At 49.9% G+C, this 24,243-nt stretch overlaps 1 protein-coding gene across 1 annotated transcript; it reads left to right on the forward strand.

Annotated features, from left to right (window-relative positions):
* Nucleotides 1-12,714: 12,714 nt before the first annotated feature.
* On the forward strand, nucleotides 12,715-24,132 carry SLC46A2 (solute carrier family 46 member 2). The gene is made up of 4 exons (XM_028712856.2): nucleotides 12,715-14,189; nucleotides 17,408-17,491; nucleotides 18,820-18,976; nucleotides 23,253-24,132. The coding sequence occupies exons 1-4, from the start codon at nucleotides 13,145-13,147 to the stop codon at nucleotides 23,308-23,310; spliced, it is 1,344 nt and encodes a 447-aa protein (XP_028568689.2). The 5' UTR covers nucleotides 12,715-13,144; the 3' UTR covers nucleotides 23,311-24,132.
* Nucleotides 24,133-24,243: the final 111 nt, after the last annotated feature.

Below are 24,243 nucleotides of genomic sequence, written 5' to 3' on the forward strand. Positions count from 1 at the left end.
TACGCAGGTTGTACATTGACAATAAAGGTATTACTACTACTACGTCTACTATCTTATAAAGCCAAACCCATAAAATGGGGCCTAAAGCAGCCTCCAAGAATATAGACATTGGCTGCCCATGGGCTACTTGTGAATCAGCATGAAAAGGCAGTACCATGAAATCCTTGCGAGCAAACTGCTGTTTAGTCTTTCTCCACCTAGCCCTTGAAATAACCTGGAATTCTGGCATGCACAGCCAATTTTGTAAGTGTAATTAAGCCTTCAAATAACCACACAGACATGGGCATATTTTTCCCCATTGTAGAAGGTGGGTGAAAAGATGAGCACTAGACTTTCAGTCCATACCTGAGGCAGGCTAGAGGCAGCTTCGTATTATGGGAAAGCAACAAAATCAATGTGCTTCCTCCTTGCACATTGTCCTGTCCGTGGTTGAGCAGTGGAGAGCCATGCACCTCTCGTGTAGGGAGGTGTGTGCTGCTTATTTTTTGTGCCCATGCATTCACCTACAGAGGAAGGCCTCATGCCAGTGGGTGGTGCTGTGGTCTAAACCACTGAGCCTTTTGGGCTTGCCCATGGGTAGGCAAACTAAGGCCTGGGGGCTGAATCCAGCCCAATCACCTTCTAAATCTGGCCCACGGATGGTCCGAGAATCAGCGTGTTTTTACATGAGTAGAATGTTTCCATTTATTTAAAATGCATCTCTGGGTTATTTGTGGTGCATAGGAATTCGTTCATTATTTTTTTTTCCAAAATATAGTCCGGCCCCACACAAGGTCTGAGGGTGAAAAAGTTTGCTGACCCCTGGGCTTGCTGATCAGAAGGTCAGCAGTTTGAATACGCATGATGGGGTGAACTCCCATTGTTCTGGCCCAACTTCTGCCAAGCTAGCAGTTTGAAAGCACGCCAGTGCAAGTAGATAAAAAGTTACCACTGCAGCGGGAAGGTAAATGGTGTTTCAATGCACTCTGGGTTCCGGCACGGTGTTCCATTGTGTCAGAAGCAGTTTAGTCATGCTGGGCACATGACCTGGAAAGCTATCTGGACAAATGCCAGCTCCCTTGGCCTGAAAAGTGAGATGAGCGCCACAACCCCATAGTCTGCTTTGACTGGACATAACCGTCCTGAAGTCCTTTACCTCTTTACCTTTACCATGCCAGCAAAGGTAAATCATGTTCCTGTTCCATGAAAACCTCTGGGATTTAAGTTAGTTGCGACTAACCTATTCCCTTGGAGTTAGGCTGCATTCCAGATGTACTTACTCTGGAGTAAGCTCCATTATGCCACATTGGACTTCTTTGGTATGCAAGTTCCTGTTTTTCACGTAAGATTTGGGAGCATGGAAAAAGAAGGCCTCACTTTCCCTTCCTCTCTCACATACTGTGAGGCCAAGCCAAAAAGCTTTCATTTCTCATTTCTAAGTGCCCATAACATCCCTGCGAGGGCAGCTTCTTTTGATGACCCATATACTGATGCAACAATAGGTCAAAGAAAATACAAATTTCCAACTGGAACTTTTAAGAGGGGAACTGCTCTTGTAGGAGACACAAGTTTGAATCGGGGATTTCGGATGGATTCATGTGCTGCAATGCCACCTAGGACACAATTTAAGCAATTCCTCAATTATACAATTGGTCTCATAGCATCAAGCCCTGACTGAAGCAGCAGCTCCCCTCCCAAATCGTGGCGGGAAAACCGCTAATGTGCTAGGTGACAATTTGTTTTCTCATATATCGCCAATTCTCCTTTTTCCTTTTTGCGTTTCATAGGTGGTTAGCAGACAGTTTTTGAAAAACTAAAGCAATTAAGTGGTCAGAGTGTCTTGTGAGCCCAGTGTCCTCAACCCACAGAGGAGCTGCCCATTGAGTATCTGCATGAGTCACTGCTCTTACCAGCCCTGTGTCTTCTCAAAGTCTGCTGGGCAATAATAATGCTAACCTGTCTGCTTTGACAGAGGTTGGAGCATTTATACAGGGACACAGCAGAATTGGTCACCCCCTGCACCCCTGCTTGTCTCTGCATGAGTCACTGTTCTAGATTTGCCTCCTTCCAACTAAGAGTGACACACGGGGGGGGGGGGGAATGGGAGACTTCTCTGACGTTAGGCCATTCTTCTGCCACACCCTCTGCAAGTCAACCTCTTTAAGCACAAAGCATGCCTATGATTCAGAGTAACCCTATCAGAAGTTTGGGAAATCCTGGCGCCTGCCCAATTTCCCTCTCAGCCGTAAAGGTGCTTGTTCTCTGCATCAGTTTAACAGCTTCTGCTTGCAGAAAAGAGCCTTTTTGCTGGCTTGAGTGATTACAGCTAGAAGTGTGGTCATGGGCCTCAGCCTCAGCTTGGCTGATAAGAACAAACCCAGCCTAGTGCAAATGGGATGATGCCCTGCAGCCACTGTGGAGAATCACTAGTGCAAGGGAAGCCCCACTAGCCAGGTGAGAAACAGGCCTGTGACCCAAACCTAGAGTGATAACCCCAGGCATGTCTATTCCTCCTTAATTTAGCATCACCAGTGCTATTTTTTCTGCTGTATGTGGCTTTATTGTGTGATGGTTCCAATTGGAGTCCAACAATGGGGGTACACAAACTCCCTATCCCTGAAGAAGGTGAGGAATTCAAACAGGAACTCTAACTGTGAGAAGGGCTCAGCAGTAGAGTATATATCAGGCATAGGCAAACTTGGCCCTCCAGGCGTTTTGAGACTACAATTCCCATTGTTAAGTTGTGGGTGAACATATCAGACGACACAGCAAGTCTTCAAACAGCTCTTGCTTATTCACAGGCCAGAACAGAACTGAACTGAAGGGTTCAGCCAGCCTGCTTATATAGAGCTCCAGTACAACGTAACTGTAACTACTTTCTGTAACTATCCAATCACTACAAAAAAAATTCCTTCCAGTAGCACCTTAAAGACCAACTAAGTTAGTTCTTGGTATGAGCTTTCGTGTGCATGCACACTTCTTCAGAAGTGTGCATGCACACGAAAGCTCATACCAAGAACTAACTTAGTTGGTCTTTAAGGTGCTACTGGAAGGAATTTTTTTTGTTTTGACTATGGCAGACCAACACGGCTACCCATCTGTAACTATCCAATCACTGTATGTCACTTTCGATCCCTTATTTGCATATGTGGACCTGAACTATCTACAGCAGTGTTCCCCAACCTTGGGCCTCCAGCTGTTTTTGGACTACAACTCCCATCATCCCTCGCTAGCAAGACCAGTGGTCAAGGATGATGGGAATTGTAGTCCAAAAACAGCTGGAGGCCCAAGGTTGGGGAACACTGATCTACAGTATCCCCCTGCTGGCTCAGGGTGAGAACTTCAGTACATAACACCCATCATCCCTGGCCTGTTAGCTAGGGATGATGGGAGTTGTAGTCCCAAAACATCTGGAGGGCCGAGTTTGCCTATGTCTGATATATATCTTGCAGGGGGAAAGGTCCTCCCAGATTCCTGGAATCTCCAAGTTGCCCTGGGGAAAATCCCTGCTTGAGACCTTGAAGTTCTGCCAGTCAGAGCAGGCAGGATTGGGCTCAGGTGCTCAGTTAGTCTGACCTTTTGAAAACCACCTTCCTATGTCCCTAGCAGCGGTGTTTACAACTGCACAAGGAACATCCCTTCTTTTTGCATGTAATACCTTGACCACAGACTCTTGCTTCCCAGTGCCTCCTTGCTATTCTTGGAATCGCCCCTCCCAGATGATAAAGCACCAGTCATCTCTGTTTGCTTTTAATCATCCTTCAGGTATGTTACAGCTCATTGCGATCCTTATCTCTGGACACAGTTTGGGAATTGCTGGTCTCCCAAGTATATATGCCAGGGCCTCTCTCTCTCTCTAGTCCCACGCCTTTGCCCTGTTTGCAAAACCGAATGAGGTTGATTGGTAAAGGTGCTTCTCTGCTGTGCAATTCACTCTCCCCAGCATTACTCAAGAGGTTCTTTCTCATGTTTATGGAGCCAGGTTGCAGGGGGTGCTTCTAGGACAGACAAGATAAATGGGCTGAGAGCAGCAATTGATCATCAGGCAGTCCAGCAAAGACAGCTATTGATCCAGAAAAGAAGAGAGGGAAAATAAGGGTCAGTGTTTCCTTCTTCTTCTTTTTAATGAGACAATTGATGTGCATGGAGGATATCTGAGGGCTATTCTGCTACACAGTAGGGATGGAAACACAGTTAGCTCTTTGCTATGGAAAGCCCAAGGGATTGGGCTGAGTGGTCCCTGCCAGGTAGTTATGTAAGGATTTTAGAGGAGAGAGGCTATTTCGGAAGATGCACCCCTGTGTTCTGTCTAAATATTATTTTCCACTCCACGAGACTGTAGTAGAAACCAGATGCCCTGTAAGGCTGATAGACAGGTGTCGCCAAGAAAGGTCCCTGATACCTGGTGCGGTTTGCACTTTTAAAAAAATGTCATTTTTATTATAAACAAGACAACAAGCAATTTATTTATTTTTTTAATGACCGAAATGGTTAAGCGTCAGCATGGGAAGGCCAAGAGAACATTTGGGGTTTTTTTCTGGAATGCAAGCCTGCCACTTCTATTACAAAATCAAACTCTCTCTTTTAATACAGTTTTATTTATTCTGCTAAAGAAACACAGACACAAAACAACAGAACATATCCAATTGGAAAATTTGACAAATCAATAGACGTTAAAAAACACGCCAGTCAATACAAGATGATCAAACTGTAGATCATCATCATCATCATCATTTTATTTTTATGCCGCCTTTCTATAGTTAAAACAATGCTCAAGGCAGCTTACAACATGACAAGGTTTACATCAGGGGGAGCCAAGGTTTACCTCGCATGGGCTGTTGTTGTTTAGTCGTTTAGTCATGTCTGACTCTTCGTGACCCCATGGACCAGAGCACACCAGGCACTCCTGTCTTCCACTGCCTCCCGCAGTTTGGTCAAACTCATGCTGGTAGCTTCGAGAACCCTATCCAACCATCTCATTCTCTGCCGTCCCCTTCTCCTTGTGCCCTCCATCTTTCCCAACATCAGGGTCAAAGTATTGGAGCCTCAGCTTCAGGATCTGTCTGTCAGAGACTGCCTCCCGGTCTCAGCTCACAGAAGACCAACGCTAGCCATTAGAACTGTACAGAAGTCTTTATTGGCATTTAGTTTCCATTTCCAAACACTAGCGTGCGTCTCTACGTCTAAACCCTAGACCAGCGAAGCCTCGTCTGAGTCTCCGCCCCCTGTACACCAGCTTAAGACTCTAGCCTTACTCCACCTTCTTCGTTTCTCCTTCCTCCTCTGGGTCCTACTACCCCCCTGGGTGCCTTCTTTCCGGGATGCCTCGGAAGCGGACCCTTCGGACTCCTCCCCTTCTCTCCGGCGGGCTTTGGGACCCGGCTCTCTCTCCGGACTGCCCATTGCGCCCCCCTCCTGTACATTTGAACTTGGCGCGCGCGCGCTGCCCCTGACCTTCCTTTTGACCGTTACCTCGCTCTCTGATGCAGGCGTGGCTAACCCTGACTCATGTCCTTCCGCTGACGGAAGGCTGCCTGCTGCCGATGTTTGGGACTCCTCCCCCTTACTGCTCTCCGGTGGGAAAGTTGGTCCCGATTTCCAGCTGCTGCTCTCTGAGTCCCCTCTGGCCCCTCCTTCCTGGGGTGTTCCCTCTGGCAACCCCCTGGCTCTGACCACTGGGGCCCCTTTCTGTGAATCCTCTGATTCACTGGAGAGACTTAGAGACCTCGGATGGCTACCCTCGCTGACTTCTCCCTCCGATTCCTCTCCCTCGGTCTCTACTTCCTCCCTCTCCTGTCCCTCTGCTCCTGAACCCCTGACATCCATCCCCCCCTCGAAGCCCCCCCTTCCCCCCTCCCCTCCTTCCGGTGCGGGTACTGGGTGCTCCGTCGTCGCGGGGGTGCTTGCCGGATACAGTTCATCCCCCATGTACTCGTCAACGTCGCTCTCCTCTGCTTCCATCTCTCTGTCTTCATGCTCGAACCCCACGTTGTCCCCCAACACGTCCATGTCCGTCTCGCCCCTCTCCCCCTCTTCTGGTGGTCCCATCCAAGGACCCCTCAGCCACTTCCTGCGCCACTGCTCCTCTGGTTGATCGTCCCACCAATACGAGTGGTCTGAGGCAGACCCCGGTGGCGAACCCACCTGAGAGCTGGGGACTGGTGCCTGTTCCTCGTCCGAGTCGAACCCCAGGAATGTGCTGGCTGAAAGAGTGGGTGTGAAAAGCCAGTCATCGAAATACTCTGCTGGCATGGGCCTGTGCGGGAAGAGGGCATGAAACTCCTCTTTGAGCAGCGGTTCCTCCAAGGCATAGTCCGGTACCCAGCTGTTGGCACTGGCCGGGGTACCCTCTCTGGCTAGGAAATATTCTACTCCCTCTTCCCCCCATCTGGAGTCCAAAATCTCTGTGACCTCATTGATGTGTCCCTTCCTAGGCGGCCCCCTCACTCTGGGCCCTTCACTGCTCTGGTCTGGTGCTGTGTCTGGCTCCTGAAACCTATGAGGTGCTTTGTAGGGCGTGAGCACCGATCTATGGAACACCGGATGCATTCTGGAACCCTCCGGAAGAGCCAACCGGAAGGCCACTGGATTGACCTGCGCCTGGACTTGGTAAGGTCCTAGCTGCTTATGTCCTAGCTTCTTCTTAGCTAATGATCTGGTCGGCACTGCTTGCGCTGCTAGCCAGACCCAGTCACCCACCTGTATGTCTTCCCCAACTCTTCTGTGTCTGTCGGCCTGCACCTTGTATGCGTGCTTTGCTAGTTCTAGCTGCCTCCTGAGCTGTTCGTGGACTTCCTGCAACTCTGACGCTAAGGCTTCCGCTGCCTGTGGCTCCCCCTCCCCCACTCTCTCTAAACCCGGGAAGGTTCTGGGATGCCTCCCGTTGTTGGCGAAGAACGGCGTCACCCCCGTCGACACGTGCTTCATATTGTTGTAAGCGAACTCGGCGAGCGGCAGGTAGTCCACCCATGTCGTGGGCTGCTGGTTGGCGTAGCATCTTAGGTACTGCTGCATGACGGCGTTGACCCTCTCCGCTTGTCCGTTGGTCTGCGGGTGTCTCGCCGACGCCAAATTGACCTTGACGTTCAGAATGCCCATCAGCTTCTGCCAGAAGTTCGAGATGAACTGTGGCCCCCGGTCGGAAAGAATAGACCGTGGCAGACCGTGGACCTTGAACACGTGGTCTATGAACAGTTTGGCGGTCTGCTCTGCCGTGGCTACCTTCGCACACGGAATGAAGTGTGCCATCTTAGTAAACATGTCCACCACCACTAGCACTGCTGTCTTTCCCCTCGAGCTGGGCAGATCCGTGACGAAGTCCAGGGCCACCCTCTCCCACGGTTCAGACGGTGTCTGCAGCGGTTCCAGCAATCCCGCCGGCGGTCTGTGAACTGACTTGGCCCTTTGGCAGGTGTCACATCTCGAGACGTAATCCGCTACTTCCCCCCGCATCTTGGGCCACCAAAAGTCTCTGGCTACGAGTTCGACAGTCTTTTCTTTGCCAAAGTGCCCTGCGGTGGGAGCGTCGTGTAGCTGCTGCAGGACCCTTGCGCGGAGGTCGTCTCCCGGCACGTAGAGTGCTCCCTTGTGGAGGAGCAACCCATCGCGGATCTGGAACTCGTCGGCCCTCGCTGTGCCCCTGTGCACCTCCTCCATCTTGGCCCGTGCGAAGGGGTCTTCCCGCAGCGCGCGACGTACGGCGTCCAGGTCCACGGTTGCCGACGCGCATGCCCACGCTTCCGGTGCGAAAATGTGCTTGGCCGCCGACGGTGCCGCCTCCTCCAGGTATTGCGGCTTTCTGGACAATGCATCCGCCATCACGTTGTTGTCGCCTGGGATGTACTCTATCTTGAAGTCGAAGTCCGCGAAGAACTCTGCCCATCTAATGTGTCTCTGGTTGAGGAACCTAGCCGTGCGCCAGTACTCCAGATTCTTGTGGTCCGTGTGGACCTGCACTGTATGTCTGGCTCCGATGAGGAAGTGCCTCCATGCCTTGAATGCTGCATGTATGGCTAGCAACTCCCTGTCCCAGATAGTGTAATTCTGCTCCGACTTGCTGAGCTTCCTCGAGTAGAAGGCGCACGGCCTCCAGTCCCCCTGCTGGTCTTGTTGCAACAGTACAGCTCCCACGGCTCTGTCTGAGGCGTCCGTCTCCACCCTCATGGGTCTGCTGGGATTCACATGCAGCAGCTGCTCTTCGGACGCGAAGAGACGCTTGAGTTTCTGAAAGGACTGCTCCGCTTGCTCCGTCCAGATGAATTTCTTCTTCTTGGAGCTGAGCGTGTCGGTGATGGCCGCTGTCTGCATGGCAAATCCCTTGATGAACTTGCGGTAAAAGTTGGCAAAGCCGACAAACCGCTGGACTTCCTTCCGATTGCGTGGGCTCTTCCAGTCCAAAACTGCGCGAACCTTGGCGCTGTCCATGGCGAGCCCCTTGTCCGACAACTTGTAGCCCAGGAAATCCACCTCCGTCACGTCGAACTGGCACTTCTCCAGTTTGGCGTACAGCCTGTGCTCCTTCAGTCTCTGCAGAACTTCCCTGACATCCCTCTCGTGCGCCTCTCGCGATTCTGAAAAAATCAGGATGTCGTCCAGGAAGCATACGCACTTCTTGTAAAGGAGCCCCGCCAGCACGTGATGCATAAAGGCTTGGAAAGTGTGAGAGCCATTTTGTAATCCGAAGGGCATAACTCTGTATTCGTAGGTGCCCAGTGGCGTGAACATGGCCGTCTTCCACTCGTCTCCGTCGCGCATGCGAATCAAGTTGTACGCGCCACGTAGATCCAGCTTGGTGAAAACGCGTCCTTTCCGCACCGTCGCGAGCAAGTCGTCTATCTTGGGCATGGGGAAAGCTGAGGGCTTGGTTTTCGAATTCAAGATTCTGAAGTCCACCACCAGTCTTTTCTGGGGCGTATCCCGCTTCTTCACAAAGAATACGGGACTGCCCCCCACTGCTTTCGACTCCCGGATGAACCCACGCTTCAAATTGTGATCTATGAACTCCCTGAGTTCTTGCAGTTCATCCTCAGACATGGAGTACAGTTTCCCAGTAGGCAGCGTCGCCCCCGGCAGGAGGTCAATCTTGCAATCATAGGGTCTGTGAGGGGGTAGCTTGTCCGCCTCCTTCTCGCAGAACACCTCCAAAAACTCCGCATACTTGTGGGGTACTGCTTGCAGCGTGCCCAACTGCAACTGCGGGTCCTCCTCTTCCCCTTCCGGGCTGGGCATAATGCAGTGTTCTGCACAGTAGGAGGAGCCAAAAGTCAGGTGGCGCTGGTACCACGCCAATGCTGGGCTGTGCCTGTGCAGCCAACTCATGCCTAATACTATAGGCGTGTCGGACAGCTGGGTGACATTGAAACTGATGACTTCCCGGTGATTCCCAATTTGCATCACCATAGGCGGCGTCTGCTGCACCACCTGCCCCCCTAGCAGTTCCCTGCCATCCACCGTGACAACCTTCAGGGGCAGTGTGGCTGGCAGTAATGCTACGTTGTGTTGTTGAATGAACTCCAATCCTATAAAGTCTGCGTTACTGCCAGAGTCAATTGTAATAGGCACTTCTAAGGTGAGTCCATTGGGCAGCTGAAGCAATGCGGTTAGCTGCACCACTGGCTTGGGCGGGAGGGGGTCTGTGGGCTGCAAAATCTCTGGGGACTTCCTCACTGACTCGTCTGGCTGGGCCCCAGTGCCTCCTCTTCCAGCCAGACCTGGTCGTTTCCCTGCTGTGGTGCTCTCTGCTGAGTTGTTTCCAATACTGTCACTGAAGCTGCAGTGTGCTTGAAACTCCTCTGGGGACACTCTTTCGCCATGTGCTCTGCACTCTCACATATATAGCACTTCCTGTTCCTTCTAGGCAGCTTCGATTTTACTGCTCCCGGCGTTAATGCTCTGGTAGCTGAGTGAGCCCTAGCACCGCCAATCTCCATCTGCTCCTCGCCCCCTCCCTGTGGAGGCGTGGACTGCGCACGCGCTGCCTCTCTGGGCAAGAAGGAGGGCACTCTCGCTGGTGAACGTCCCCAACGCCCTTCTTCTTTGCTCCACGGACGTTCTTCCTGCCTCACCCCAATAGACAACGCTCTTTCAACCACTTGCTGAGTGGTGGTGGGTCTCTCACCCCTTGCCATCTCATCCTTGATCTGTGCATTCAGACCCTCCCAAAAAAGGTCTCTAACCGGCGGAGAATCCTTATCCCAATGCAGCGCGTTGACCAATGCAAAAAACCGGGAATGATACTGCCTTACGCTGGCTTTCCCTTGTCTTAGCCCAAATATGTCCCTCCGGGCAATGTCCAGGTCTATTTTGGATAAGAAACAGGAGTCCATCGCCTTAATGAACGCATCTGCGCTTTGAAGCGCCGGATCCTTATCTCTCCATAGGTTGCGCAGCCATGATTTCGCGTCCCCATGCAAATGAGACAAAATAAACCCCACTTTTTCCCGCTCATCTCTAAAGTCTCTTTCCAGCAGCTGCAGCGCAAACAGCACATCTGCTCGGAAATTGGGGTACTGCTGCAAATTCCCGTCAAAATGAGATACAATGCTGCCTCCTCTCTTCCCCAAACCGATCCCCTCGGACCTGGGTGCTGGGATCCCCTGCTTTACAAGCCCTTCCAACCTGGCTTGAAGATCTCTGCATGCAGCTGCCGCTTCTTCCTCTCTCTTCCTGGATGCGATTATTTCAGCGTTGAGTAGCGTCACCGCTTCTTGCAGGGAAGCTATTTTCTGTTCTGTAGTCATCTTGCCAGACTCTTGTGAGCTCGCAAGGCACCAGTCTTCCACCCTCCCTGCCTCGCTTCCTTAGCGATGCTTGAGGCGAAGAAAAACCGATGGTAACTTGAGACGAGGCTTACTGTCAGAGACTGCCTCCCGGTCTCAGCTCACAGAAGACCAACGCTAGCCATTAGAACTGTACAGAAGTCTTTATTGGCATTTAGTTTCCATTTCCAAACACTAGCGTGCGTCTCTACGTCTAAACCCTAGACCAGCGAAGCCTCGTCTGAGTCTCCGCCCCCTGTACACCAGCTTAAGACTCTAGCCTTACTCCACCTTCTTCGTTTCTCCTTCCTCCTCTGGGTCCTACTACCCCCCTGGGTGCCTTCTTTCCGGGATGCCTCGGAAGCGGACCCTTCGGACTCCTCCCCTTCTCTCCGGCGGGCTTTGGGACCCGGCTCTCTCTCCGGACTGCCCATTGCGCCTCCCTCCTGTACATTTGAACTTGGCGCGCGCGCGCTGCCCCTGACCTTCCTTTTGACCGTTACCTCGCTCTCTGATGCAGGCGTGGCTAACCCTGACTCATGTCCTTCCGCTGACGGAAGGCTGCCTGCTGCCGATGTTTGGGACTCCTCCCCCTTACTGCTCTCCGGTGGGAAAGTTGGTCCCGATTTCCAGCTGCTGCTCTCTGAGTCCCCTCTGGCCCCTCCTTCCTGGGGTGTTCCCTCTGGCAACCCCCTGGCTCTGACCACTGGGGCCCCTTTCTGTGAATCCTCTGATTCACTGGAGAGACTTAGAGACCTCGGATGGCTACCCTCGCTGACTTCTCCCTCCGATTCCTCTCCCTCGGTCTCTACTTCCTCCCTCTCCTGTCCCTCTGCTCCTGAACCCCTGACACTGTCCTTCCAGTGAGCACTCAGGGCTGATTTCCTTCAGAATGGAGAGGTTTGATCTTCTTGCAGTCCATGGGACTCTCAAGAGTCTCCTCCAGCACCATAATTCAAAAGCAGTGAACTCGCCTGGGCTAGTTCACTCCAGCGGAGATCCCTCCATGGGCCAGATTATGTGCGTGCGTGTGAGTGGCACAGCCATGATTTCCGGTGTCTGCGCAGACATGATTTCCGGTGTCTGCACAGACGCGATTTTCAGTGTCTGAGTATGCGCACGCGCAAATTCCAGCACCGCAGAAGAGAGTCCCCACGCCGCGCTGTGCCTGTTTAGCACAGTGCATGGGGACTCGCCGAGTGGGCAGCTCGGTTCAGGGGCGACTCGTGGGCTGGTTAAATGACACACGTGGGCCGCTTGTGGCCCATGGGCCTTAGGTTGCCTACCCCTGGTTTACATAATTACCAACATAACAAAAGTCATAAGCAATAAATAAAACACATCAAAAGGTACACAACCAAATGGAAAACAATTTCCACATAAATCATAAAATCTAAAACTAAAAAGACAACATTAATATCAATAACAATTTAAAATGGCAGAGATAAAAAATATAAAAAAATCATAAATTTGAAAAAAACACAACATGGGTGAAAAATACATTTGGGTAGGCTTGTCTAAACAAAAAAACCCCCACAAAACTTTTCAGGAGACATTGAAAACAACACAACAAAGGAATCTATCTAATATTAATGGATGTCTTCATGCTAAAGACTTGACAAATGACAATATTCACTCCACCTGCTTCTCTCCCTGCCTCTTCCTCTGTCTAATAATTGTCCCTTTCTCTTGCTTCTCAACGATGCTGGTACAAGCCTGCTTTGGGAACTATTAGAAAAAAGTATCTGCTGCTGTCATCTATTTTTTCATCCATGTTTGTGTGTGTGTGTGTGTGTGTGTGTGTGTGTGTGTGTGTGTGTGTTTCCAAAGAGTCTTGTAATCCTACCCTATCACCCAGTGCCCTCAAGCATACACAGAAAGTGCCATGGTTGCAGCCAGGATTTTTGTTGGGGGGGAGGGCAGGACTGGGGGGGAGCAGAACCGATGTGGTTGGTCAGTTAAGTATTTCTATTGTTTTACTTGTTCTAGGGAGGTGGAAGCTGGCCCCTGCCTGCCCCCTTCTTGGCTAAACCCATGGGAAGTGCCCTGATTATTTGGCTGAAAAGAAACTGACCAAACTGCTTTCACTTCCTAAAATGAGAAGGAGAAATTCCCCAGGCAGGGCCATGTGACCTCTTGAAGCCACACCAGGAAGAGTAAGAGAGTGTAGGCGGACTCCAAACAGAGAGAGAGAGAGAGCGAGAGAGAGAGAGAGAGGTGAATGTTTGTCTGTGTGGACTGAGATATCGTAAAAGCAGTCGCTGCCCTGACTCCTGAGCAGCCTTCTGCCTCTGAAGCTAATATAAGGAGTCCTGCTTTTATAACCAAAATCAGAAACCCTGAACTGGCTCCCAGCCTCTTTTTCTGCCCTAATCAAAGGCATCAACAAACAGAAGCTTCCTGTGACCATGCTTGGTGGGATGGAGATGAGGACCTGGATTGAGCCTGTGGTTGCTGGGGCTCAGCTTGCGAGCTCTTTCTACGACACCGGGCTACTTCTAGTGGTGAAGAACTACTACAACCAGACCAACTCCTCGGCTCACTCCAACGAGAATTCTCAGCAGAAAGCCATCTCCAACTTCTTCATCATCTACAAGCTTCTCGACGGCTTGACGCCGCTGCTGTCGGCTTACGGCCTGGCTAAGCTGGGCGACCTGAAGAGCAGGAAGATCTCCATCTGCGTGCCTCTCCTGGGCTATTTGCTCTCCCGGATCCTGCTGCTGCTCCTCATCCTGCAAATGTGGCCCATCGAGGTGATGTATGGGGCTGCTGTGTTGCACGGGCTGTCTGGAGGCTTCACCACATACTGGGCCAGTGTCATGGCTCTGGTGTCTAAGGGCTCTTCCGAGAGCAGGCGGTCGCTTCGCCTCATCGTCGTCGAGCTCATCTACGGCATAGCTGGCTTTGTGGGGAGCATCGCTTCTGGGCACCTCTTTGTCAGCTTCCACCTCAGCTACCGCCACGGCGCAGTCCTGGTTTCTTCCAGCATTGCCTTATATGCTTTCTGTCTCCTCTACAGCCTCTTTGTCCTCAGGGTCCCCAAGACTGCAAGGTCTTGTCCTCTTGCATCCTCAGAGCCAAACCATCCAGACATCAAGCTGGCTGAGGATGATGGCGGAGAGCCTCACTTCCATGAGAGTCGCTCCTCTATGGTACCTTCCAAGCTCATCATTGCCATGCTTTTTGTGGCCGCCATAATGTATGACTCAACTGTGGTGGGAGCCATGGATGTGCTGCCATTTTTTCTCCTGAAGGAGCCCCTGAGCTGGGGGCCGGTATATATTGGCTATGCCAACGCTGCTGGCTATCTGATCTTTATCACCAGCTTCCTGGGAGTTTTCATGTTCTCCAGGGTTTTCAGAGACACCACCATGATTATGATAGGGATTGTGTCTTTCTCAGCTGGCATCCTCATCATGGCCTTTGTGCGATGGACGTACCTGTTTTACGTTGGTGAGTAGAGCCATCCTAACTCAGTGGGTTTATTGTGCTTCTGTTCTGATGTCCCTTGTGAATTCTTGAGTATGGCTTACATGAGGTACCCAAGATCCTCTTTAGGCACTAACCAGGCAACACGGGTGGCGCTGTGGGTTAAACCACAGAGGCTAGGACTTGCTGATCAGAAGGTCGGCGGTTCGAATCCCTGCGACGGGGTGAGCTCCCGTCTTTCGGTCCCTGCTCCTGCCAACCTAGCAGTTCGAAAGCACGTCAAAGTGCCAGTAGATAAATAGGTGGGAAGGTAAACGGTGTTTCCGTGCGCTGCTCTGGTTTGCCAGAAGCGGCTTAGTCATGCTGGCCACATGACCCAGAAACTGTACACCGGCTCCCTAGGCCAATAAAGCAAGATGAGCGCCACAACCCCAGAATTGGTCACGACTGGACCTAATGGTCAGGGGTCCCTTTACCTTTACCTTTATTCTGATGTCCCTTGTGAATTCTTGAGTATGGATTACACGAGGTACCCAAGATCCTCTTTAGGCACTGACCAGGCAAGTCAAATTCTGCATCGATAAAACCTCAAGTTCTGAGACTTTTATAAATTTTAGAGATTCACACAATTGTATATTGCACACTTCTTCTAGGTTTGACGAAGGAGCTGTGCAAGCCCTCAGAGCATCACCACCAGCTATTGGCAGTCTTGCCCACCCATCCCTCTCGCTTTTGCTCCCAAACATGCCTTGAGTAATCACGAGGGCTAGTAACTCTAAAGCTAAGGTTGCCATGATCCCAGATTCTGCCTCCAATTCTGTCCTGCGTTGTGGGGAGGTGCAGCATTAATTCCCGTATGCAGCAGAATAAGGCGATAAAATATATATTCAAATTATTTATTAAATTTGTATACTGCCATATACCCGTAGATCTCAGGACAGTTCACAACACGGAAGTGTTTCCCAGGTCAGATTGCAAGTTGGGGAGCAAACTCCGGCTTTTTGCCGACACTGAGCAAAAAATTATAATAATAATATAAAAGAATAGGGACGCAGGTGGCGCTGTGGGTTAAAGCCTCAGCACCTAGGACTTGCCGATCGAAAGGTCGGCGGTTCGAATCCCTGCGGCGGGGTGCGCTCCTGTTGTTCGGTCCCAGCGCCTGCCAACCTAGCAGTTCGAAAGCACCTTCGGGTGCAAGTAGATAAATAGGGACCGCTTACTAGCGGGAAGGTAAACGGCGTTTCCGTGTGCGGCTCTGGCTCGCCAGAGCAGCGATGTCACACTGGCCACGTGACCCGGAAGTGTCTCCGGACAGCGCTGGCCCCCGGCCTCTTGAGTGAGATGGGCGCACAACCCTAGAGTCTGTCAAGACTGGCCCGTACGGGCAGGGGTACCTTTACCTTTACCTAATATAAAAGAATATAAAGGGAAAGTGAAAAGAGAAAGAGTACATGTTGAAAAGAGAAAGAGTACATGTTGCGTTCATTTGATGCATGCAGGAAGTTGTGATGTAGCGTGGGTGACAGGCTGCGCTGCACTGATAATGGGCATCGTCAGCCTTGGTGGAAGAAAATATCCTTGCTTGTTATGTCTCTCTGACGATCTCAGAGCAAAACATGTGGGTGTAGCTGAGCCAAACCTGTTTCCAAAGGGTATCGCATAGCAACCACAAACCATGCACTCATTCTGGTATTCTGCACTGCGTTGGCAGAAAGCTATTAATACCTTCCTCAGAAGTGTTGCTCAATGCTTAAAGGTGCTTCCTTGTCCTCCCATTCCAGTTCAACCTGTGTTGTTCCATTTTTGCACACCTGCTGGGACTGTGTATATCTGCTTTTCCTGACCTGGTGCTGTCCAGCTGTTTTGATCTACAACTCCCATTACCCTTGACGACTACTGGCTCAAGTTGGTGGGAGCATTAATCCAAAACATCTGGAGGGTGCCAGCTGTTTGCCGGGCTACAATCAATAACAGGCTATTGTTCCGAATGCGGGAAGCAGAGCAGAGTTAGAAGACATTTCCTGGTAGAAAGTTAATGTTTGCAAGATTCCCAGAGCGCTTACCTGACGGAAGAGGTCTTACAGCACAATCTTCTGCATGTTGAGTCTGGTGTTAGTCCCGCTAAGTGGGGCTTTCTCTCAGAAAAGTGTGTGCAGGATTGCAGCCACAATTAAATAGGCTTTAATAAATGAACGAGCTGGTGGCAGATGTATAAAAGTTCACACAATGTTTTCATAGAATCGTAGAGCTGGAAAGGGGTCACAAGGGTCATCTAGTCCAACCCCCCGCAATGCAGGAATCTTTTGCCCAACGTGGGGCTCAAACCCACATCCCTGAGATCATGAGTCTCATGCTCTTCCAACTGAGCTATCCAGTGAGGAAAAGCAATGATACCTCCTTTTTAGATTATTCAATGGCCCCGACTTGGTGGAACACTCTGTCACAAGAGACTAGTGCCCTGCGGGACTTGACATCTTTCTGCAGAGCCTGCAAGACAGAGCTGTTCCGCCTGGCCTTTGGTTTGGACTCAGTCTGACCCTTACGTTTCCCTCCCCTTATGGTCTTGATTTATCGGCTACTTTTAAAATGAGGCAGCATTTTAAATTGCATTTTAACCTGTATTTTAAATTGGTTTGTGTCCCCCCCCCTTATGTTTTTTACTGTGATTTCATTGGTGTTAGCCTCCCTGAGCCCAGCTCTGGCCGGGGAGGGCGAGGTATAAATAGTTTTTTAAAATATTATTAATTATCATTATTATTATTTATTAGCTTGTCTTTTTAAGTTCTAACATGTGCACTACTTCAACTGCAGGGACGTGGGTGGCACTGTGGGTTAAACCACAGAGCCTAGGACTTGCTGATCAGAAGGTCAGCGGTTGGAATCCCCGCGACAGGGTGAGCTCCCGTTGCTCGGTCCCAGCTCCTGCCAACCTAGCAGTTCGAAAGCACGTCAAAGTGCAAGTAGATAAATAGGTAGCGCTCCGTCGGGAAGGTAAACAGCATTTCCGTGCGCTGCTCTGGTTCACCAGAAGTGGCTTAGTCATGCTGGCCACATGACCTGGAAGCTGTACGCCGGCTCCCTCGGCCAATAAAGCGACATGAGCGCCGCAACCCCAGAGTCGGCCACGACTGGACTTAATGGTCAGAGATCCATTTACCTTTACCTTACTTCAACTGCTAGGCAGTGGAAGTTTGGTCTGATGATTACATGAACCCTCTCCGTTCCATTCTCTTCTGCTCCAGCCCGTGGTGTGATGTTGTTTGCCCTCATTCCCATGCCGACCATCAGATCTTTGCTGTCGAAACACATAGAAGGAACTTCCTATGGTAAGTTGCTGCTTTGAACATCTTGGCATTGTTCATTTTAAATGCAAAAAAAAAAAAGTTTACTTATTTCGTTCAGAATAAGGCTATGAAGAAAAGACACATTTCTATCATTTTGTGTAGTGGATCTAAGGAGGATAGATTCCCTCGCCTCCATCTTTCAAATATCATCATCGCACGTGACATGGGTGGTCGATAGATTAACTTAATGGTGCAGGCATCTAACTTGGAGCAGACCGAATTAATGGAGGGTCTCTAAGCAAGCTGCCTGATAGTACTAGATGCTAAAGCCAGGCTTGGTTCCTTTTTTTATTTAAAAAAAATTTGCTTTTATTAAAGATTTTCTTGGGTTACAAAATCCATTGCCTGCTGACCAACAGAGAGTCTCTCCTCTCCCCTAATAAGTAGCACTACGTACTAGCAAATGTATTGTTACAAAAGTTGGGCGCCATCCCCACTCTCTCCCAAACAATAGCAAGATCCCAGGGGGTTCCAGGCATAAACCCCAGGTCTGTGTTCCTTTGGAGAATTAAGACATGGTGGAGACTGTCGTAGCTTTGTTTTTTTTAATTGGCTTGTTCACCTGTTTACACCTTCAGTCTGCATGAATGGGTTTCAGGTCTTACAGCATGGTCATTTCAAGAGGGGCTTGTCCCCCACAGCAGTGCAGCCAGCCTTCAGCCAGCCTGCCCAAGATGGATCCCAGTCTTTTCTCTCTCTTCTTCCCAGAACACCTTGTTCAAAAACTCTCTTTTCCTGTCACCTCAAACACACAGCCTTGGCAACACCTGTCTCTCCAGGCCAAAGGATTCCTCTCAGGTGGTCCATCAACCCCTTTTATCATGATAAGAGATCTGCTGTTTGCTAGGCCAGCCAGGCTGGTTTGCATAATCCAGCCCAGGGATTCCTTGTCTGGCACAGTTCTGAAGCTTGTACTTTCATCCGTACCCCAATTAATTAAAATCATACCATTTATCAATTTTTAGGATTTAAGCCCCCCACCCCCAAATCTATAACGGTACTGTGTCTGGGTTTCTTTTATCTTCACTTTTTGGGCTGCAATAAATTCTGACCTCCCGTCTGCTGCCAGGTAGCAGAAATAAGCTGTTTATTATTTACCGGCTCACTTTTCAGAAGCCAAAAGAGATGCAATTTTAAAAAGCCCTTAATTACTCTGGGGCTCTTTAGCTCACTTTCAGCATGATATGTCTCCACCTTGGCCATCTTTTAAAAATTTAGAAAGCTTGGGAAGTGATAAATAAAAAGCGAAGCTGTTTAAAGTGGTCGCTGAGTGTTATTTTATTGTGTTCCACTTCCACTCTTGTTTCTAGGAAAGGTGTTTGTCTTGCTGCAGCTTTCGCTGGTGATCACAGGTGTTGTGACCTCAGCTGTCTATAACAAGATCTACCAAAACACCTTGGAATGGTTCAGCGGGTTCTGCTTCCTGTTGTCATGTGGTGTAGGATGCCTGAGCCTCATCCCTATCAGGTAAGCAAGGCAAATGTAAACTGCTATTCTGACAGCCTGCCCTTTCAAGAGGATTGTTTTTGTATCTGTGTGTGGCTCATAAAAACTCTTTTATTTGATCAGGGGTTTTATTGAACTTTTAGCTCTTGTTTATTATTCTAGGTCTACTCTGTGTTTCTGTGTGTACCGTGGTACCTCGGTTTAAGAGCTTAATTCGTTCCGGAGGTCCGTTCTTAACCTGAAGCTGTTCTTAACCTGAAGCACCACTTTAGCTAATGGGGCCTCCTGCTGCCCGAGCACGATTTCTGTTCTCATCCTGAAGCAAAGTTCTTAACCCGAGGTACTATTTCTAGGTTAGCGGAGTCTGTAACCTGAAGCGTATGTAACCTGAAGCGTATATAACCTGAGGTACCACTGTAAATGGTATCTGTCAGGGGTTCAGGAGCAGAGGCGAGGGCAAGGGAGGAAACAGAGAGCGAGGGGGAGGAGTCCAAAGAAAGGATGAGTGATGACGACGACCCGAGATCTCCGAGTCTTTCCAGTGAATCGGAAGATTCACAGAAAGGAGCGCCAGTGGCCAGAGCAAAGGGGGGGCCTAGGGGGACACCCCAGGAGGAAGGGACCAGCGGGGGTTCAGAGGGCAGCAGTTGGAAATCGGGGCCAGCGTCCCCACCAGAGCGCAGTGGAGAGGAAGGACGTCAGGGATCAAGCCCTGGCAGCTCGCAGCAGGGAGGAGGGCATGAGTCAGGAGTGACCACACCCCCATCGGGGAGCGAAGAAACGGTCAAGCGGAAAGTGGAAGGCTGGGCGCGCGCGCCAAGTTCAAATGCACGGGAAGGCGGCGCAGTAAGCAGCCCGGAAAGGGAGCCAGGTCCTAAAGCCCGACGCAAGGAGACAGGAGGGTCCGGGGGGTCAGCGTCAGAGGAGTCCCGGAGGGAGGAGACCACGGGGGGCAGAGGGACCCAGAGAAGGACGGTCAGGCGGAAAAGGTGGAGTAAGGCGAGGATATTAAGTTGGTGTACGAGGGGCGGAGACTCAGACGGAGCTTCGCCGGTCTAGCCATAAGACGTAGAGTTGCACGCAGCAGCTTGGAAATGGAAACTGTAACTCAATAAAGACTTTTATAAAGCGAACTCTGGCTAGCGTGATCCTCTGTGAGCTGGGATCGGGGAGCAGCTCTGACAGTATCTTTCAGTTGGCTTGCTGTTTTCAAAACAATTATTTTTTCCTGTGTTAGAAGTGATTAGCTCTCTTTTATAATATGCTACTTTTTTTCCAGGGACGCGGGTGGCGCTGTGGGTTAAAGCCTCAGCGCTTAGGACTTGCCGATCGAAAGGTTGGCGGTTCGAATCCCCCCGGCGGGGTGCGCTCCTGTTGTTCGGTCCCAGCGCCTGCCAACCTAGCAGTTCGAAAGCACCCCCGGGTGCAAGTAGATAAATAGGGACCACTTACTAGCGGGAAGGTAAACGGCGTTTCCGTGTGCTGCGCTGGCTCGCCAGATGCAGCTTTGTCACGCTGGCCACGTGACCCGGAAGTGTCTCCGGACAGCGCTGGCCCCCGGCCTCTTGAGTGAGATGGGCGCACAACCCTAGAGTCTGTCAAGACTGGCCCGTACGGGCAGGGGTACCTTTACCTTTACTACTTTTTTTCCATATAGAAAGTTACATTTGTTACTCAACAATTATATTCCAGTTCAACAAAACTAATGACTTCCCTGCTCGCCCAACATCAATGTTCATAACCCAAATTGCATACAATTGTGTTTTAAGGGTCTGTCTTATCAAATTTCATCCTCTCCAACATGTTTCTTAATACGTTCGACTATTTTCTTACATTTCAAAGCCTGCTGTGGCCTTCAAGTATGGGAAATAACTTTTTATGAAGACTAGAAAAGGTTCCCAGTCTTCTTTGAAATACTCTTTTATCATAAGTGATGAGATATTGAGAGGGCCACAGAGTGCTCCAGCAACTGCCCCAAACTTGGTGCCTTCCAGCTCCCAACATTCCCAGCCATTGGTCTCATACAAGTTGGGTTTGATGTGAGTTGTCCTCGAGAAACATATTTAGGGGAGAGCTGCTTCAACTGCTATCTGAGGACTGAGGGGAAGGGCAGGTTCAAATCCTCACTCAGACATGAAGCTTACTAGCCAAACTTTGGCCAGTTGCTATCTCTCAGACTAACCTCTCTCTCAGACTAAGGCTGTTGTGATTGGATCCCAGTACGTTTCTGAGCACAATTCAAAGCACTGGTTGTTGTTGTTGTTTAGTCGTTTAGTCGTGTCCGACTCTTCGTGACCCCATGGACCAGAGCACGCCAGGCACCTCTGTCCTCCACTACTTCCCGCAGTTTGGTCAGACTCATGCTGGTAACCTCGAAAACGCTATCCAACCATCTCGTCCTCTGTCGCCCCCTTCTCCTTGTGCCCTCCATCTTTCCCAGCATCAGTGTCTTCTCCAGGGAGTCTTCTCTTCTCATGAGGTGGCCAAAGTACTGGAGCCTCAGCTCCAGCCTTGGCCCCTTATACCTGAAGGAGTGCCTCCACCCCCATCATTCAGCCGGAATCTGAGGTCCAGCTCCAGGGGCCTTCTGGCCGTTCCCTCCCTGCAAGAAGTGAGCTTACAGGGAAGCAGGCAGAGGGCCTTCTCAGTAGTGGTGCCTGCCCTGTGGAATGCCCTCCCATCAGATGTCAAGGAGTTAAGTAACTATACAGCCATTAGAAGACATGTGAAGGCAGCCCCGTATGGGGAAGCTTTTAATATTTGATGTTTTATTGCCGTATTTTTTGCTCTATAAGACTCACCTTTTCCCTCCTAAAAAGTAAGGGGAAATGTGTGTGCATCTTATGGAGCGAATGAAGGCTGTGCAGCTATCCCAGAAGCCAGAACAGCAAGAGGGATTACTGCTTTCGCTGCGCAGTGATCCCTCTTGCTGTTCTGGCTTCTGAGATTCAGAATATTTTTTTTCTTGTTTTCCTCCTCCAAAAACTAGGTGTGTCTTGTGGTCTGGTGCGTCTTATAGAGTGAAAAATATGGTATGTTTTTCTATTTGTTGGAAGTCACCCAGAGTGGCTGGGGTGACCCAGTCAGATGGATGTGGTATTATTATTATTATTAGCAATAGCAGCAGCAGCAGCAGCAGCAGTATCTGCTTTGCCAAACACCTTTGTGAGTTTTACAAGGTGGCAATGGCTGGGCAAATTGCCAAATTGTGAGCATTTGCCCTGTATAGCGGGCTACTCTTGAAATTTGGCAGAGGCTCCATCAGCTTGTGTCCCAGTCTAGCTCCCTAGTACAGTGGTACCTTGGTTCTCGAACTTAATCCATCGCAGAAGTGCATTCGACTTCCAAAACCGTTCGAAAACCAAGGCACAGCTTCCGATTGGCTGCAGGAGCTTCCTGCACACAAGCAGAAGCCGCGTCGGACATTCAGTTTCTGAAAAACAGTACAGTTTTGCAAGGAAGTCCACAAAAGTGAAAAGCTCTTTTTGAAGCATGGGTTGCATGGTTACCTAGATGTCATGCTGTAGCAGTGGAGTTCCTACACTGGCAAAGGGTTGCACTAGAGGATCTATCGATCCCACACACATTTATTTATTGCCAGCCGGCCTATGCGTGACCTCTTGCAGGCGATTCTCGCTCATGCAGCTAGGCAACCGGCTGCGTACAAGGTGTTACTTCTCAATCTGCCAGCAGATGGAGACACCTGCTACCCTTTTCTCAGCCACCTTTGCCAACGTTAAAGTCATTCTCCACAGCAGATTCTTGTGAGCTGGAGAACACCATCCACACATAAGGGAAAGGTTTGCAGAAGTACCAAAATAAAAAATGCTGAGGGTTGCTAGGTGGTCCAGTTCCCTTCACAAAGCTACAGTCCCTGGAGAGAGGGATTGATTGATTGATTGATTGATTGATTGATTGATTGATGATTGAACCACTCTGGGAACTGTAGCTCTGTGAGAATCGAGGTTGCCTAAAAAAACTCTCAGCGCCCTTAACAAACTACAGTGTGTCTGTTTAAAGTATCATCCTAGTGTTTTAAATGTGTTTTAAATGCATAATCTGAGTGTGACCTTGTTGCAGGTCCCACTTCTCCCTAATACTTTATTTTATAAGCCATCTGGTCACTGATTATGCTACTTTAGTTTGTGGCAATATTTTTTTTTTAAAGATATGACTTCCAAACAGAAAAATGGTACATTTCAATCCTATTCTTGGGATTAAGAACAGGCACACTTATCCCTTTGATTTTACACATTAATTCCTCCCTGTGTTTTGCTTCTTTCTCTCTCCTCTGCAGTATTATAGCATGGAAGCAAAAGGCACCATCTGGTTCACTTGAGATTTTGACGGACTGAGAGCAGAAGGAAGTGGCTGTACCTATTTCAGAAGCAGACGTACAGATCAAGAGCATGACTTGAGGAGCCCAGCAGTTGGGCTGCTTGGAAGATGGCCTGTGTCTTGCAATTACCTGCATGGAGAGAGATGTTCAGTATCTACTGACTGGTCTCTGTAGCGTTTCAAGGGGACGGTACTGCAGGTTAAAATCAAGATGCAACAAGCGAGACAATTGGCAGCTACAGAAGAGGAGGTGGCATTGTCACTGTAACATGGTTCTCCTTCCACCCAAAACGGTTGCCATCGCTAATGCCAATTCCCTCGTCCACATCACTCCAGCTCTGAAAGCAAATGTCCTCCCCTCTGTAAGCAACAAAGGTCTTGCTACCCTCTTTCTAGAGCAGAACATGCCACACTAGAGGCCTTCAAACAGAAGCAGGTCAGAAGCTCTCGATTGCCCACACTGAGCAATTGGGTTAGACTATATGGCTTCCAATGACCCCTTCCAGCTCTATTCATCTATCTCACTGAAGTCGCAGTAGCATTTGAGGTCCAGCTCTGAGGGCCTTCTGGCGGTTCCCTCATGGCCAGAAGTGAAGTTACCAGGCAGAGGGGTTTCTCAGCAGTGGCGCCCTCCCTGTGGAACACCCTCTTGTCAGATGTCAAGGAGATAAAGAACTACACAACCTTTAGAAGAATCTGAAGGCAGCCCTGTATAGGGAAGTTTTTTTAACGTTTGATGTTTTATTATGTTTTTATATTTTGCTGGAAAGTGCCCTGAGTGGCTGGGGCAACCCAGTCAGATGGGTGGGGTATAAATAATAAAATTGTTGTTGTTGTTAGCTTTCATAGTATGAGTTGGAATGTTTAAGGGACCACAGACTGCTTCTTCTTCATGTGCATGTCTTCGCTTCAATGTGCGACTTCACATTCTTACAGATGTCCTTACAACA

This window comes from Podarcis muralis, chromosome 17 (assembly GCF_964188315.1).
Source record: "Podarcis muralis chromosome 17, rPodMur119.hap1.1, whole genome shotgun sequence".
In the NCBI taxonomy this organism is placed as follows: Eukaryota; Metazoa; Chordata; class Lepidosauria; order Squamata; family Lacertidae; genus Podarcis; species Podarcis muralis.

Bases quoted from the DNA above. Each gene is read 5' to 3' on its own strand.
- SLC46A2 (XM_028712856.2), top strand. From the start codon at position 13,145: ATGCTTGGTGGGATGGAGATGAGGACCTGGATTGAGCCTGTGGTTGCT. The intron at 14,190-17,407 runs GTGAGTAGAGCC...CTTCTGCTCCAG, and splicing joins GACGTACCTGTTTTACGTTG to CCCGTGGTGTGATGTTGTTT. The intron at 17,492-18,819 runs GTAAGTTGCTGC...TCTTGTTTCTAG, and splicing joins CATAGAAGGAACTTCCTATG to GAAAGGTGTTTGTCTTGCTG.